We start from the raw sequence: 13,628 nt of genomic DNA on the forward strand, positions 1-13,628 counted from the left end.
GTGAGGGACGGAAGTGGATTTGTGTCATGGAAGAGCGTGTGAGTGCTTGATATGAGAGCTTAGAGCATTGGATGTTGCCTTTCCCTCTGCGCTTGAGATTTTCGATAAAGTGATGTCGGGGGTTCTCGTCTCGCAATTTGTGTTAGAGGCCGCGAGTTACTTGTCCTCTTCAAGTACTTAGGGATTTCCATCATTTGCACCTAACGTACTTGCACCTACAATGGTTGGGGATTTAAGGTCGAAGGTTGAATCGGCTGTACTCTTCTGGCTCTTTGGGCTTTTGTTACATTTCTTTCGTAAATCATGATCAGTATAGGAATCGGATTTCGAAGAATAGGAAAGAAAAAGTGTACTTGATAATGATAATATTCTTTTCTTTATGCCAAATGCCACATATTGTTATGAAGCAGCTAAGCAGCTCATTTCCATGCTGTAGAACTTCCAGACGCACACAAACAAGCATCCACAACACAGCAACGCTTCGTCTATCATAGTCATATTCCGTGATCTCATTCTAATACAAGTACAAACGCGGACTCTGGAGAAGGATCTCAAGACATCTTCTGACCCAACTCAATATCCCCCTCCAAATCCCAATCATCCCAATCACCCCTCCCCCCAACCTTCCTCCCCACCCAAATCCCCACCGCAGTACCCAAACTCGCGACCAAAAACCAGCCGTCGAACCACCTCTCCACCAACCCAGGCTCCAGCGGACTCCCCAACGCATCACTAACCACGCTCTTCATCTCGTTTGGCAGATTACTCCTCAGCAGCAAGGCGCTGGAAATCACGTACGTGGCAGAGATCTGCGCGATGAGTAAGGCGAGGTTGGCTTGTGCTTGGTAGAGGAGGGAGGGCACGAGCTTGGTGATCATGTGGAACGTTTGGAGGACGGAGTTGAAGGACGCGAGGAGGATGATGCCGGAGAGGAGGAAGGAGATTTGTCGGGACCAGGCGAGCTGGTCGAGGGAGGGGTCGACGTGTTTGGCTAGGAGGGAGAGGATTCGGTTTATGGGATCCGAGGTGGAGGATGTGTAGATAGAGGGATCGAGGGGTGGGAAGAAGAGGCGTCGGATGCTGGTCAGGGTCGTTGAAGCGATCCGGTAGATGCAGTAGACTGCGAAGGCGTAGGAGGCGGGTTTGAGGAGGAGTTTTCCAAGGGGAGAGGAAGCCTGTTGGCTGTACGCGAGGCGATTCTGGAGCACGGCCAGAGAGCTTGAGAGGCTTAGATTCATGGAGTTGAGACCGGAGATCTCGAGCTCCAAGGCTTTCACTTCTTGTGTGTCTGCATTACCTCTAATGCTTCCAATGACTTTCGTCATGAATCCTTCGGACGGAGAATCTTGGATCTTTCGTTGCAGAGCACGCAAACGGCTCCGTTTGAGTGCTAACATGTCGTTCGTGGCATCTAGACCTGCTTGCTTTCGAGCCACATCTGCATCAGTGACTGGCCTCGTCTTGGCTCCAAATGTCTGCCATGGTGCTGACACCGCAGCAAATCCAGAAAGCAGAGCCATGAGGGATATCCCGACTATACCCACTCGGTCCAAACATTGTTCCATCAATCCTTTCCCTGGCTCAATGCCTGGAACGCCTTTCCCCAGCCACCAAAACCCAGCCAGCCATGCTGTAAACCCAACCATTTGCAGAGCCCATGATGTCTTCGGCAATCTCCCATTACTTCTCCTCTTGAACGTCCATCCCGATCCAGACACTATCGACTGTAATTCCAAGAACGGTATGAGGACAACCAGAAAGAAGAGCAGTGTGGGAACAACAGCTTTGAGCGCAAGTGTTCTCGCAGCGGGGTTCAACGAATTCGAGATCTCGCACAGTATCAACTCCGCAAGCACAGCAGCCAGCGAAATAGTCGCAGAGAACGTAACAGCGACAACCCGCCGCCTCAATGATTTCGCGCTGTGCTCCGCGTGTTTCTGTCGCAAGCTAGGGGGTGCATCGCTAGGTAGGTAGTGTTCTTCCTGCTCTCCATCCTTGTGCAGACTCGAGACCAGCGGGAATAGTTTATAGAGGACTGCGAAGCTCACGGCTAGGAATGTGATAACGAATGGGAGGGAGGAGAAGGCGAGGGCTGTGAAGGACTGAGTGCCGATTGAGCGTGCTTGGTGACCTGGTGCGAAGCACGCAGCGTCGTCGCACTTATCGGAAGGTAACATTGAAGCTTGTCATAAGGCCAGCTCGATGACCGCGATCACATTGTTGTCTTGTTGTTATGGGACGTGGATCTTCGAGGAAGAAGGGGAGCGAGTGTTGAGGAGGTTGACGTTGAAAGGGAGAGGATCGGATTCCGAGAGGTGGCTGTTGAGGCTGGCTGAAGGGAATAGCTTGCGTTGCTTAGGCTCTGTTTCAGGCACAATCTCGACTCCGTTCGTCGTTATCTTAGCGTTAGCGGGGGCCAAGACGGGGTTAGGGATCGGCAGCTAGCACAGTGCGGCAGGGTATCATCGCTCAAGGTGGGATAGTACAAAATATAACCGAGAGCATGGAATCTGAAAGAGAATCAATAGGCCCAAGGCCAGTTTATATAGCACGGCATAATGTATCGGGACTCAAGCCCATTCTCTCCACGCTTTGCTATGAACATGCTCTTGCTCTCAACCCCCAGCGATATATTGTACGCATTCACAATGACTACCTGACTTTCTAGACCATCTCTGGAACATACCAGCCATTCGAACCAAACCACACACTCCGATTTTGGGTATTGAAAGCAACAACGACAAAGATAAACAGGGGTATCTGCAGATAGCTACCACCAGGACCCGGTGATAGGAACGCCCGCGTAACGCCATCGATGAACCTTTCCTTAAACCTAGGAAACAACATCTTGATTAACACTCCCTGGGCGCAATGAAACAGCCAAAGCGCCTGGATAAGCACGTGGAAAACAAGTGAGAAGAAAATCAAGTGTAAAACACCTATCGACGCAATCGGCTGGGGCTAACAAAAACCTCACTGGGCAGAGAGATACCGCTATGGTCGAAATCTTCTTCATCTTCGTCGGAATCTGGCTCGCCCCCATTGTCCAGGTTGAGAAGTTCAAACCGATTCTTGAGTGGAGCGCTGTCCTTCTTTCTGTTGACGGGAAGAGTTTCGCGGGCTGACAAAGGTTTCTCGAGTGGAGCAGCACACTCATCGATATCCCATTCAATCTTTGCTCCTTTGTAAGTACTGCCTTTGTTAGCAAAATCCTATAATTTTACAAGGACATGCAACTTACGCGCGGCTCATCATGCAAGTACGGGCAAACATGGAGTTGTGGACAGAGTTGGTGGAGATATAGCAATGTGGGCCTCTGTAATCAACCTTAACCACGATGAGGTTGTGAATATGCTCAAGATCGTCTCGAATAACCTGCTCCGTATGCTTGGGGTTGTAGTTCAGGATTACCAGATTTCGAGTCGCACCAATGGAGATTTTGTTTGCAACATGTCCAGGAAGAATGAACTGTCGCTCGTTCCAGCGTATATCTACCTGGTGAAAGTCAGCATCTGTAACTGAATGCCTAGGTTTGACAACATACTCTCTTTCCTCGAATATACAGATCATACCGCTTAACATGTCGGAAGAACTCCTGTGCCGCCAACTCCTCCAAGAAGGAAACACTTGCATTACGATCGTTATTTCGCACGTAGATATCTAGCAGCATGCCTCCACGGACAACATTGGTGATTTCCGAGTGTGTTGTGCCTTCAGGAAGATTCGAAAGGAGGATAGTGCGCTTAGCAAACTTGGCGTATTGCTGGCGTTGACCAGGAGCTTGAGAATCGTCGTTTGGGCTGCCATCATAAAAGCCATCTACACCATCTGGTGAAGAGCCATAGTCGTCGTGAGGTGAGTGCTCGAAGCCATTGCTGTAGCTATTGGTGCCATTCTTCCCATTGGGACGGTTTACCTGTCCATTTCCACCTCGAGGGGTGTAATTAGCATTTCGTCCGTAGGTGTAGTCTTGTCCGTTTTCATTCGAAGCGTGGGCCGCAGACTCGAGAGATTGTGGGAAGAAGGCATCGCTATCGGTAGGATCTTCAAGTGCCGAGTATGCTGTTGTACCGCCATTTTGCTCGGAGCCCGCGTCGTCATTTACCAGGACCTGATATCAAGTTAGAAGTGGCTCGCGATTTGGTAGATTGGGGAGCTAACGGCAAGAGTTTCTGCTGCAACACCGCCTCTGAACAAGTTTCGTTGGAGATTGGCTATCACAATTAGACTCCAGGTACCTTAAATTCGAAGTTTGATCCCTGTGTCCTTACCATATTCACGAGAAGCTTTCAGCTGTAGGTAATCAGCATTTTTCCTATCTGCCACCAGCGACTGGCACTTACGAGGCTGTCATGCTCAAGCTTGGTGATCGTCACTGTTGGTACATGAACAGGAACACAATAGTCAACGCCATCGGTATGCTGGACGCGTCAGTACCTCAATATCAATCCAAGGTATCCGCTGAAGCTTGGCACATACAAATTGAGCCCTGTTGTGGGGTAAAAAGTTAGTATGTCATTTATCAACAGGCATGGCTTTGAAAGGTGATTATAGATCTAGCGTTAGATAGGAACAGGGGGTATAGAATGGCTTACTTTCGCAGCAGAGTGTCGAGATACGCTTTCTCAACGGACACCTTGGTGTTGGCCATATTGAAGAGATACACAATGCTGGTACATTCAAGCACTGCAATGCAACGGTGTTGTGGAAATTTGTGGTCTTGCCCAGTTTCGAGGGTCGAAAGTTGGGCGCTAAAGGAGCACTAGTCCCGCCTACCTGCAACCTTAAATTGAGCTCGGACCTGTTGGACGTCCTCGCCAGATTAGTCATCCAGCACTCAGAAACCCCCAAGTAACTTGCACCAAAGGTACCGCCCCATCTAAACAACAAGACACAAGGAACATCGACCTGTTTTGGACATTTACCTCGATTCGATACTGTTGCTACATACTTTATACATTACAGAGCTCCAAGAGCCACAGCCCCGACCAGGTTTGAGCTTTCCGAAGTACCACCGTCTTACAGCGGTACCTGCATGTCAAGCATCTTTGTCCTCTAAGACCAGTGTTTAGAGTAACAAGTCACCCGACACAGCCATATCAGTTCCTCATAAGAGCGAAGGTTGAACTCAACCTCCCACGACTACATTCTCGTATTTCAGATGTCGGAAGAGACCTCCTCAGTTCCATCGTTAAAGTTACCCGGTAACTCACGATCCCCCTGCTGTACAGTAGTAGACAATCTCTGCCGGGAAGAAGATATCCACAACATCTGGGTTACCTGGGAAAAACCCCGCCGAGGCTTATCCCCCGACGCCCTAAAGGAGGACGGGATGGTGTCATGATTTACTGTGGGAGGGATGTACGAGTACTTGTGTGCTTAATGTCTAGCTAAAGCTGACGATCAACAAGACCCCGCGTTGTGCGACTCTGGTGCGATTTTTGATTATCTCGGATCGCGATAAACCCTCCAAGAACTACAATCCTCTTACCAGATTGCTCGATGATTTTTGTTGATCTGGCACATCTCCTAGTACTAGACCCTACCACCTCTCATCTTGGCCGATAAAAAGCGACAGAGAGATTCAGGTTTGAATAAGTGTGGATGTGACATGTGAAAAGTAATTTGAGTGCAGAAACTATACCTACGGAGGGTAGTTTTTGTCGAGCGACACAACAGAGGAAAAGTATCGCTCAATTGCCGAAACGTTCTCTGGGAGGCTGGTGGCTGAGTATTAAATTCCTGCCAGCGATTGTCTTGGTGGCTTTCCTTATCTCAGGAACGCAGACTCAATAGAATTTAGCCTTCCAACAGTCATCGCTTACGACTACTTCGGACTCCCAACTTCCAAGACTAGACTATCTTGATCAGACGATAAACGACACCATGACGAAATGTTTTTGGTTCCTGGAAATATTTTTTGGGTTAAGCGGTGGCCAAGCAACACCACCACCAAAGGTTCACTTGGTGAGTCGTCACCGTCGAGGCGCGGCGAAAGCCACAATTGATGCGAAGAGTTTGCCCAAGACTGCTAGAGATGCAACAGACGTTTCATCTTCAAAACATGCACGATCCACAACCAATCGTTTCTGATGACATCTATCAAAAAAGAGCTGACAGTGACAGAAACCTCCGTAAAGTCGTAGCATCATCAACAATTCAAAGACTGACATATCTGCAGACTGCTATTGGGCCATTTACTCTGGAGATTTAAGGTACAATTGCAAGGAATGTCACTTGGCAACCGTGATAAGTTACCCGGATTGGTAAGGGCCAAATCCGGGTATCCTAGACTGTTAGTGGCACTGGTGGGGGCAGAGAAGAGGATGATCTGGATCGATCGCTTGAAATCACCACGCATTTTCACCCGTGCTTCGCATTCCTCCATTCGCAATGCGGAACGCCCTCACCCTAGAGTATAACAGACTAAGCGGCTGCTCCTGCTGAAATAATGGCCGGCTGTTGATGCTACTGCAATTGAGAAAAGCTACAAATGCTTGCGGAACAAGTGTCCGTCGAAATACAGCCGCTGCCATTGGCTCGATGGAGGATCGATAATGTTTGACCATGTGGATCACCTCATCACCTCACAAAGCCAAATTTCTCATTCCCGAGGTCAAGAGGAGCACAGCCGTGAAGTCCAAGGGATGTCCACGAAGCTGGCTTGCTTCTGGCAGCGACGTCCTTACTTGGCAGTCCTTTCATGCTTCACTGGGGTGTTTATATGACGCGCGGCAGCCTGCCTTTTGCTTCACATTTGCTTTCAGATGTTGTTACGTCCAGCCTTTGTCCCTGGAGCTCCTTGTGCCTCAATATCGGGAGTTGCAGGAACCAAGTCATGCACTTTATATTATGGTTTAGGATCCTTGGTCTGGCAGATATTGGGGCGATTTCAACGTCGTTTGAGAGTGCGGATTGAATTTGCCGGGGCCTTCGATGACCACACTGCTGTCGAAATCAGTTCGCGCTAAGCCCCCTATCTAAGTACCGGACTCTTGTCGCTCTTCCCTTAGACGTCGACATACTCTGGCGCTTGGCTATCTTTCTCTGGGCATCTGTTAGTCTTCATTTCTCAATTATATATTCGTTCGACGCCTTCAAAGTGCGTGAGCTACTTGTGCAGCACAAAACGATCATCCATTGGACTTTCCACGCCTTTTCTGGTATCAAAATGCGTTCTTTCAAAGTACTGGCCGGTTTGGCTCTTGGTATGTTCATCGAACTGCGTGTACTCACCCCTTGCTAAATCAACTAGCATCAAGTACACTTGCACAAAATGTCACATACTGTCCGTCTGGCAATGTATGCTATGCTGTCAACGTCCCAGAGACAACCGCAGCCAGCGGATCCGGAGATATCTTCTTTCAGATTAGTGGCCCATCTACGATGTCATGGATAGGCCTCGGCCAGGGCACTTCCATGTCTGGATCGAACATCTTCATGATCTACGCAAACGCAGCTGGAAATAATGTCACAGTGTCACCAAGACTTGGTGTGGGCGATAGAGAGCCGACCACATCTGGAAGCACTTCCCAAATAACCTTGCTCTCCGGTTCAGGAATTTCCAATGGGCAAATAATTGCAAACATCAGATGTAAGGCATGCATGTCCATCAATCTTAGATCTTGAAATTGACTTCAATAGGTAGCAACTGTAACAGCTGGTCGGGAGGCTCCATGAGTTTGACTGATTCAAGTTCAAATTGGATTTGGGCATACAGAACTGGCGCTGCAGTATCTTCTGACAGTCTTTCCGTCACGTTGCGTGAACACTCCAATTATGGAAGCACATCCTTCAACCTCCAACAAGCAGCTGGTGGAAATAGTGCCAATCCATTCGCGACAACGGTCGCTGCAACGACGCCAGGAACTTCATCGGGGTCATCGGGGTCATCGGGGTCCTCAAGTGGCTATGGACCGACCGAAACCTACAAGAATGTGCGCATGGCTCATGCTATTTTGGCACCTATCGCTTTCGTCATCTTCTATCCTGTTGGGGCTATCGGTATTCGTGCCCTGAGCCTCAAGAACCTCGTGTACATGCACGCTGGTTGGATGATGTTCACCTACCTTATCGTCCTAGCTAGCATGGGAATGGGGGTATGGATTGCCGTTGTCTCAAGGCAACTTGACGCAACTCACTCCATTATCGGCCTCGTCGTCGTCGGCAGCTTACTGATCCAACCTATCACGGGCTTGACTCACCACTTACTCTACAAACGAGTTGGTCGCCCCAATGCTGCAACCTATCCTCACATCTGGTGGGGTCGGGCTGTCGTTACTCTCGGTATCATCAACGGTGGTCTTGGTCTAAAACTATCAGCCAATACGAAGAGCGGGGAGATCGCATATGGCGTTGTAGCGGGCGTCATGTGGTGCATCTGGATGGCTGTCGTTGTCATGGCTTTCCTGAGGAGCAGAAATCCTAATGGCGACGTGGGCCAAGGTGGCTTCAGACTTAGAGACAACGATAGCAGTACCAGGATGGCGGGACAGGCTGGTCAAATGCAACGAGGCTTCAATCCTGGGGAGAGACCTATGTCTCAAGAGTCGACGGTTGTTGCCGAAAGCTTCTATAGAGGTTGATGTGAACTGCTTGTCGTTTCCCTTCTCAGCTGGCGTTCTCGGAATAAGGTGCCAGGCCGGTTATATGGGATGGATGCACAATATCTTGAAGTTTATTATCTGTGCACTTCCTAGAAAAAATGATAAAAAAAATTAGAAGTATTCTTCGGCATTAAGGGCATCCTACGCGCACCTACGACCGACCAATCTAGAATGAGGACGACAGTAAGATTGCACTCAGTTGAATAATATACCATGACAGTACTTTAGAAATATTACCTAGTCCTATGAAAAGAGCCTGCAGAGAAAGAGTGAGTTCGCACGGAAATACCATGTTTGTTGAAGTGGTGAGCGGCTGCACGTGACCCACTTTGAGGTTAAAATTCACACACTGAAATGCTAGAAACCTGCCATAACGGGGCCACCAAACAATACTTAAATCATTTCAGTGGCACGAGACAATCTTTTAGCACCCCATACTTCATACGCAAAAGCCATTAGAGTCATTGGCATTCGAAAATAAAGATTAGGGCTAAAATAGATAACCGAAATTTTTGAGGCTATTGACAACCCCTCCAAATTGCAAACCTAGAAGTCCCTCCCACCCTCTTCAACACCATCACCAGCCCAACATGAGCGCCTTCCAGAACGGCGGTGCCCCGGCACGAATTATCGACGATGACTCCGACGTCGAGGAGGAGGCTCTCGCCGCAGACTACAGAGAGCAGGTCCAGTACGAGGGCATGGAGGAATTGGAGCAGGTCAATTCGATGAGCATGGCACAGCAGACCGACGACATCCAGTCGAGACTTGCCGCTGCTGCGCAACCGCTGGACTTTTCAGCGCCGCTCGAGGTCAAGTTCGCAAGCTACGACAACTACTGCAGCTTGTTCCACTTCATTTTGAACTCGGACGGGCCAGTCGATTTGGAACCACCTTCGGTGCGTGTGCTTCTGTTTTCTGGCAGATTTTCTTGGTGGACAGTTACTGACTGTGCGATTGTAGTACTACTGGGCGTGGGATGTTATCGATGAGTTCATCTACCAATTCAACTCTTTCTGCTCGTACCGAAACCGCGTCGCGCGTCAAGCAAATAATGAAGAAGAAATCACCATCCTCCGAGAGGCACCCAACACCTGGGGCTGCTACAGCGTCCTCAACGTCCTCTACTCTCTCATCCAGAGATCACAAATCAACGAGCAGCTGGCAGCGATGAAGCGCAATGAGGAGCCCATGGCTGTGGCAGGAGACTATGGATCAAAGTCGCTCTACCGCATGCTGGGATACTTCTCCATCATTGGTCTCTTGCGGGTCCACTGCTTGTTGGGAGATTTCAGTCTGGCGTTGAAGACTCTCGATGATATTGAGTTGAACAAGAAGGCTATGTTCGCTCGTGTCATGGCCGCTCACTTCACGACCTACTACTATGTTGGATTCTCCTACATGATGATGCGCCGTTACGCAGATGCCATGCGCATGTTCAGCCACATCCTCATCTACGTCTCCCGCACCAAGAATTTCCAGAAGAACGCTTCGTACGATACCAAGAAGAATGATCAGATGTATGCTCTTATCGCCATCTGCGTGGCCTTCCACCCCACCCGTCTCGATGAGACTATCCACACTGCTCTCCGTGAGAAGTACGGCGATCAGCTCTTGAAGCTGCAACGCGGTGGTCCAGACTCTCTCCCCATCTACGAGGAGCTGTTCCGCTCTGCCTGCCCCAAGTTCATCTCGCCCACTCCTCCCGACTTCGACAACCCAGAGCTCAACGTCGATCCTCTGGAGCACCACCTGTCCATCTTCATGGATGAGGTCAAGACAAACATGTGGAACCCAACGGTCAAGTCATACCTCCGTCTGTATACGACTATGGACTTGACAAAGTTGGCCGGGTTCCTCGAGGTTGAGCCCGAGAAGTTGAGAGGCTGGTTGTTGGTCAACAAGCAGAGAACGAGACAGATCAGATGGACAGAGAATGGACTCCTGGATGGAGAGGTTGGTTTCTCGAATGACCTCGACTATGCTATGCAAGGAGTGAGTTGCCCCGCAACATCCCGATTGTTGCATCTTTAGCTAATACTTTCTCCAGGATCTTATCCACATTTCAGAAGCCAAGGTTGGCCGCAAGCTGGTTGACTGGTACCTCCGCAATCTTGCCCGCACATACACCCCATAGATCAGTGTCTAACTGACTCGATTTACCTTGCTCTTCCATGTTTCGTATTTGGTTTCGGGGAATTTGCATGGATGGCGTTGGGGAAAAGTAACTGGATTGGTGGTCTCTCTTTCTCTGATCTCCTCTTTTGGTCTGTACCAAGGGACGAGGCGTTGACAGCTGACGAGAAGATGATCGGGATACATGATTGAATGTAGGACTCCGATTGGCAATGCATAGAACTAGAGCGTGTGGAAGTATGGAACGCAACTTGGCATCCCATTTGTGAACGATAATCAGAGCGCCCATGACTAGCGAGTTCCCGGTTTAGCAAAAAGACGAGGCTGCACCCGCACGGCTGAGGCTGCGCCAAGTTCCCCGGAACAGAGCTTCCAAATCTTGTGTGTAGCTGAGGTACAGCAGTAGTAGTAGCTAGCTATCAATGAATAACTCACCGACTTTCCAGGATCCGCGCTCTCGGAACGAGTCAACTGTCTGTCGTGCTTGACTCTCTTGACATGTGCTCTTATCTACTCAAATTTAATTCTCGTTGCTTTCTAATCGAGGTGTGACAGATGCCAGCACAACCCAGCGTTCCTACCCATACAGAGGGCTGACTGTCTTGAGCACGGCTAAATAATTTTGGGTGCTGCCCTGCCCTGTCCTCCAGCTGTCCTGCCTCGCCCTGCCTTTCAAGCTCTCGATAACACCACAACCAAAACAAAAGCAGATCCAACTGAAGCTCAGCAGATCTGCCAACTAACGTCAAGACCCAAATACCACCTACCTGCCATGTCCTCAACAGAGGTTTCGCCCACGCAAGTCCCCGACACCGTCGCAGTTGAATCTCCCTTAGCCACGCCATCCATTTCGCCTCTAGCCTTACAGACCAGCAACAGCAACGAGAGCGATTATATCAACGCCGTCTCGTCCCCACGCCTCGACCCGATCATCGAAAACGTCAAAGCCGAACATATCCAGCTGCAGAGTCGCTCGCGGGTTGGTTCAGTGTCCAGCATATCCTTCAAGACCACTGGGCTGCAGCACCCCACGGCGGCCAGCGAGGTGAAGCCCAAGAGGCGGTCGGTGGTGAGAGAGGTGTCGCCCCCAGCTGCTCCGTAAGTCTGCCTCCATAAATACCAATTACTTCATCCCATTTCACTTCATCGTCTCTCCAATTGAGAATCAACGAAGTCTTCACAAGCTGGCAGCAGAAATAAATCAGGGGAGGAAGGGAAGAGCAGAGGCAGGGAAGGCCGATCTGGGCATCTGGCTCTTTATGTACCAGGCTGAGTCTGCTCACATCCCGCGCTATGGGGGAAGAGAAACGGTCACTGATTCAGCCTTGGAACGACCGTTCGGTTTCGCTTGGTCGGTTGAAGGGTTGGAATTGGCTGTGCGCACTGCGCGGGTGACCCTTACCCCACCTTCCGCTCTCTGCTAGACCTCAATCAATTCGCGCAAGTGGGTGTCTTGGGGTTTGGTCTAGTAGGGGCAGTGTTGTGGTGCTTCTCCTCTTAGTCTCTCCTGCCTCTTCCTTTATTCAATCTATCTCTCTTCAATCTATATTGTCGCGAATATGGCACTGACAGAAGATGCTTCCACTAGCCGATTTCAACATCATGTCTCTTTCGACAACTTCGCTGGAGGAGAGGGCACGGCGAAGAACAGCATTTCTTTCACGTTGAACGTCAAGCACAGAGGATACCAGCGCAAGCGGAGATCACGGACATTTATGGTCGGCGTGGATGAGAACGATTACTCGGATATTGCACTGTCATGGATGCTAGAGGAATTGGTCGATGATGGTGACGAAGTCATTTGCCTGAGAGTGGTGGACAAGGATGCGAAGGTTGTCAATGATCGGAGTGTGGACAAGAAGCAGTACCAGGAGGAGGCGAAGAAGCTGATGGAGAGGATTGTATCGCGGAATGACGAGAACCGGGCTATTAGTATTGTATTGGAGTTTGCAGTTGGAAAGGTCCATTCAGTATTTCAGAAGATGGTAAGCGTCCCTGAAGCTGGATCAACTGAATACTGCTAAACAAATCTAGATTCAACTCTACGAACCGGCTATGCTCATTGTTGGCACACGAGGACGCAGTCTGGGAGGATTCCAGGGTCTCATGACTATTTCGAACTCGTTCTCGAAATGGTGTCTGCAATACTCTCCGATTCCTGTTGTTGTCGTTCGGCCTACCGAGAAGCGAACCAAGAAGAAGAAGAAACGAGACGCCGACCCATCGAGACAAGACTATGCCAGAATTCTGAAAGAGAGTGGATTGGATGTTCACGAGACGGAGAGCGGTTCTAAGAACAGCATTTTCGAAGTAACCAATACTCCCGATGTAGAAGCCCACGCCGTAGCAGCAGCTCTAGGACTCCCAGCACAATTCGACCCAACCCTCAAACCTTTCATGCTCGACAGCAGTCGCATTCTTCGAAAGGTCGACTCAGGTGCGAGTGACGGTACCTCCATCTCGCCTGACTCTCGACCCACAAGTCCATCGGTGGTTAGAAAAGGTTTCAAGGGCCGACGTGAGTCTCAAGAATCCCGGGAGAGCAATTCAATCAGTGGCAACGAATCCAGCGAGGGCGAAGAAGACGAGGACGGCGAATTCGAAGCCGTATCTGGCCACGAGCTACTTAGAAACGGTGATTCCAGGCCTAAAATTGACAAGATGATGAAGCTACATGAGAGTACGTCTAATAACAACTCCGATAATTCTGGCGCCGACGACGACGACTACATGTACAGCGACAGTGAAGAGCTCTGGAGCAAGGGTAGCCAGGGTACTTTCTCGAATGCTACCAAACCCGGAAACCTGGATGGTCTATTTTTGATTCTAGGTCTATAACGCTTGGTTACTCTGGCTCTGGGGCTCCGAGCTCGAGCTTGTGTCGTT

General features: G+C 49.8%; 6 protein-coding genes across 6 annotated transcripts; 4 read left to right on the forward strand and 2 right to left on the reverse strand.

Annotated features, from left to right (window-relative positions):
• Nucleotides 1–352: 352 nt before the first annotated feature.
• Nucleotides 353–2,356, reverse strand: ONS95_013477 (uncharacterized protein). Its single transcript, XM_058507128.1, has one exon. The coding sequence runs from the start codon at nucleotides 2,175–2,177 to the stop codon at nucleotides 552–554; it is 1,626 nt and encodes a 541-aa protein (XP_058357859.1). The 5' UTR covers nucleotides 2,178–2,356; the 3' UTR covers nucleotides 353–551.
• A 171-nt stretch (nucleotides 2,357–2,527) lies between these two features.
• On the reverse strand, nucleotides 2,528–4,877 carry ONS95_013478 (uncharacterized protein). The gene is made up of 8 exons (XM_058507129.1): nucleotides 4,596–4,877; nucleotides 4,480–4,489; nucleotides 4,344–4,421; nucleotides 4,272–4,293; nucleotides 4,162–4,214; nucleotides 3,545–4,111; nucleotides 3,242–3,495; nucleotides 2,528–3,192 (listed from the first exon to the last, which is right to left on the reverse strand). Exons 1-8 carry the CDS (start codon nucleotides 4,649–4,651, stop codon nucleotides 2,940–2,942), a joined length of 1,293 nt encoding a protein of 430 aa, XP_058357860.1. The 5' UTR covers nucleotides 4,652–4,877; the 3' UTR covers nucleotides 2,528–2,939.
• A 2,294-nt stretch (nucleotides 4,878–7,171) lies between these two features.
• Nucleotides 7,172–8,585, forward strand: ONS95_013479 (uncharacterized protein; the record flags this gene model as incomplete). The annotated part of the gene is made up of 3 exons (XM_058507130.1): nucleotides 7,172–7,208; nucleotides 7,256–7,594; nucleotides 7,645–8,585. The coding sequence occupies 3 exons, from the start codon at nucleotides 7,172–7,174 to the stop codon at nucleotides 8,583–8,585; spliced, it is 1,317 nt and encodes a 438-aa protein (XP_058357861.1).
• A 611-nt stretch (nucleotides 8,586–9,196) lies between these two features.
• Nucleotides 9,197–10,743, forward strand: ONS95_013480 (uncharacterized protein; the record flags this gene model as incomplete). The annotated part of the gene is made up of 3 exons (XM_058507131.1): nucleotides 9,197–9,505; nucleotides 9,570–10,601; nucleotides 10,657–10,743. The coding sequence occupies 3 exons, from the start codon at nucleotides 9,197–9,199 to the stop codon at nucleotides 10,741–10,743; spliced, it is 1,428 nt and encodes a 475-aa protein (XP_058357862.1).
• A 771-nt stretch (nucleotides 10,744–11,514) lies between these two features.
• On the forward strand, nucleotides 11,515–11,844 carry ONS95_013481 (uncharacterized protein; the record flags this gene model as incomplete). The annotated part of the gene is made up of 1 exon (XM_058507132.1): nucleotides 11,515–11,844. The coding sequence occupies one exon, from the start codon at nucleotides 11,515–11,517 to the stop codon at nucleotides 11,842–11,844; it is 330 nt and encodes a 109-aa protein (XP_058357863.1).
• Nucleotides 11,845–12,301: 457 nt separating this feature from the next.
• Nucleotides 12,302–13,580, forward strand: ONS95_013482 (uncharacterized protein; the record flags this gene model as incomplete). The annotated part of the gene is made up of 2 exons (XM_058507133.1): nucleotides 12,302–12,727; nucleotides 12,777–13,580. The coding sequence occupies 2 exons, from the start codon at nucleotides 12,302–12,304 to the stop codon at nucleotides 13,578–13,580; spliced, it is 1,230 nt and encodes a 409-aa protein (XP_058357864.1).
• Between the last annotated feature and the right edge of the window lie 48 nt (nucleotides 13,581–13,628).

This window comes from Cadophora gregata (genome assembly GCF_030347475.1).
Source record: "Cadophora gregata isolate MNR1 chromosome Unknown scaffold_7, whole genome shotgun sequence".
In the NCBI taxonomy this organism is placed as follows: domain Eukaryota; kingdom Fungi; phylum Ascomycota; class Leotiomycetes; order Helotiales; family Ploettnerulaceae; genus Cadophora; species Cadophora gregata.